Source organism: Cryptomeria japonica, chromosome 5 (genome assembly GCF_030272615.1).
Source record: "Cryptomeria japonica chromosome 5, Sugi_1.0, whole genome shotgun sequence".
NCBI lineage: Eukaryota > Viridiplantae > Streptophyta > Pinopsida > Cupressales > Cupressaceae > Cryptomeria > Cryptomeria japonica.
In genome coordinates this window covers 645,788,555-645,791,580 of record NC_081409.1, presented here as the reverse complement: position 1 = coordinate 645,791,580, position 3,026 = coordinate 645,788,555, and the positions used below count along the sequence as shown (strand labels likewise).

At 32.9% G+C, this 3,026-nt stretch overlaps 1 protein-coding gene across 1 annotated transcript; it reads left to right on the top strand.

Annotated features, from left to right (window-relative positions):
• The first annotated feature begins 831 nt into the window (after positions 1–831).
• Positions 832–1,488, top strand: LOC131039016 (pathogenesis-related protein PR-1). Its single transcript, XM_057971648.2, has one exon. The coding sequence runs from the start codon at positions 891–893 to the stop codon at positions 1,383–1,385; it is 495 nt and encodes a 164-aa protein (XP_057827631.2). The 5' UTR covers positions 832–890; the 3' UTR covers positions 1,386–1,488.
• The last annotated feature ends 1,538 nt before the right edge of the window (positions 1,489–3,026 follow it).

Below are 3,026 nucleotides of genomic sequence, written 5' to 3'. Positions count from 1 at the left end.
TTCATTTGATTTCTTATTTTTCAATTTCTTTCCTTACATTCATTTTTAATATATTTTTCTATTTGTTAAAGTCTCACAATAATCAATGGTATAAGAGCTCTGGTTAAAAATTGTGTGACCTTGTACAATTGAAGTAGTACAAAAATACCTACTATTAATTTGATTGATGGACCATAATCATTAATTTTGCATCACATTCCATAATCCGAACTCTTAATCAATATTTCAACTAATATCATATTCTGGTTAACAAGATCAATTTCTCATTCCCTACAAATTCCATTATAAAATAACTTTAATTCTCCCAATATAACCTTTTTAACTCCATTAAACATCGAATACATTGAAAGATCGTAGTAGTAATATGCATTCGCTTATTGCAACAGTAAAACATTCAAACAGAAGCAAACCGCTACCAGGACATTACAACAAGGATACAGATATACATAGTCAATACGATTTGTGCTCGTGCGGAACAAAGAAATTATAAATATAAACAATTTTCAGCGTCGACCGCATTAATTAATGCCAAACGTAATGTTTCAGGCGTTGAATAAAAGAATTCAAAGCCAAATCACACTTGAAATTATAAAACTTGTAAGCAAAGCAACCCTCTCGAAAGGCCAGCGGAATAAAAAGAGATAACCGTAGAAATGAAGGCATGTAAGCTCAAAGCGATAAGGATTAGAATGATTCTTTGCTCTGGGAGACCACCTAAACAAATCTATACTTTACTCCAACCCTAAAATCGTACCATGTCGTCCCTCTATTTAAGAACAAATTCTTTGTAGGGCATTCTCATATTTCATTCTCTCATAAAAATCAATCATCGGTTCTTGCCAACTGTTACTACTTGTTATTGTAAGATTGAAAGTCTTCTTCTGATTAAGATGGGTCTATTTTGCCGGCTAGTCCTGATGCTGATGGTGGTGGGGTTATTAGGCAGTGTGGAAGTCTCATTAACCAGTTCAGTGACCATGAAACAATTCCTTGAACCGCAGAACAAGGCGAGACAAGCCGTTGGAGTTCCCCCGCTTACATGGAACAGCACGGTTGCTGCTTATGCTCGTAATTATGCTAGACAAAGAAGAAATGACTGCCTACTTCAACATTCAGAAGGTTCGCCCTACGGTGAAAATATATTCTGGGGTGAAGGCCCAAAGTGGACGCCTCTACAGGCGGTGAATGCTTGGATTGATGAAAGGAAGTGGTATATTCATGCCAATAACACTTGCACGGGCCCAGATTGCACACACTATACTCAGATTGTGTGGGCAACAACCACAAGTGTTGGGTGTTCTATTATAAAATGTAAGAGCAGGAACACGTGGGTCATATGCAGCTATGATCCCCCGGGCAACTATATTGGCGATAGGCCTTATTGATGGCCTGAGTATTGCCAGAATACATGTTGCTGTTAGGAAGTAGTAAAATTATTTTTTCTGATATCTTATTCATTGTATGGCGAAATAGAATAATACTGCTGTTATTAAGGGGACGATATAAACTTCCCATGAGTTGTCTGTTTATTTAGAGGTCAGAGTTATTTTAAACCTTTAAATTGACAATCAATTCAGCAGCCCTATACTTTTATACATCTGATATTTGTTGAGGACAAAGATATACTAATCAATTCAGCAGCCCTATACTTTAATACATATCACATTGAAGTTGAAGTGTCATTGGATTTATATTTTTATTTTCAATAAAGAAAATTTGAGCCCAAATGCAGATTTCCTCTACCACTCAATGATGGTACCAGGACGGGGATTTAAGACACGGTTATTGCATATTTACCAGGCAACCGACGATTTTTCTAATCAATTTCAGGTTACCTTTAGATTTGTTTCACTTGCTATATTAAATAATATTATTTATTTCCAAATTTCTTCAGAAAAATTATATATAAGTTGCAATGATTTAAAAATTATTAGTGTTGTACTCAATTAGCTTTAAAAATAAGAATGATGTCTCCTGGTTAAACCTCAAAAGCTTGTAAACCTGTGTGTATTAATCAGTTGCAGCAATGCAGTTCTACTTTAACCACTGAATCGATTATCTTAAATATTATTTTGAATTTTTTATTGTTAAAATGATTAAATATATTAATATAAGAGAATTTATATTCACTTACAATATATAGATTTTTAGATAGTCAGAGCTATGATAAAAGTTAGAGTATAAAAAGTTAGAGACGATTCTTAACATGTCACCCATCCAATAGATTGTAATAATCCGTAAACAAGAGAAGACTTGTACATCTAAAAGAGATTGAAGAAAAAAATATTAATCCTAATATGCTGAAGAAGCCTCATGGATTTATTTGAAGATGAAGATCCTTAGTCTATAACATTTCAATAACAACCATTAACAAAAGCCAGGTCAAAATATCAACCACCATATTCTATTCTATAGGAATCTGAATGAAATAAATTGAATCAAAATGAGGAATGAAGCAGTGAATCTACTAAACTATACAAGTCATATTCGATGAAATATTTTTGGATTTCTCCATATTTAGACGAGAAACTAAAAATAATGAATCCATCTCTTAAATAACCTTTTTCCTTTCCAACATGCAATATTTTACCAAAGCAAACAGCAATGGAACTAGCATTCATTCTATTATTAGTGCAATATCACATAAAAATAATGAGAAAAAAAGAGTCAAACCTTGACTATCCAAACTTTTTCCACAAGATCCATTAGTATTGATTTTAAAGAACCCCATAGGGGGAGGATTGCACTCACCAATCCATTCACCTTTCTAGAAATCTTCTTTCTAGATTTATTATGAATTTCAACAACACTTTTGGAGGAAAGATCCAAAATGAATGAAATAAGGAACTAAAATGGGCAATGAGATTTTTCAAGACAACACTTGGTCGTAGGACTTTTCTTGATTAAATTCCTTATCTTCTACAAAAATTAAATAATTAGAGTCTAAAAATCTAGAAGATTCATTGAATTATCTCCAACCATATCTTCTATAGAATAAAATTCAAATGAAGACCCTACTTAACCTC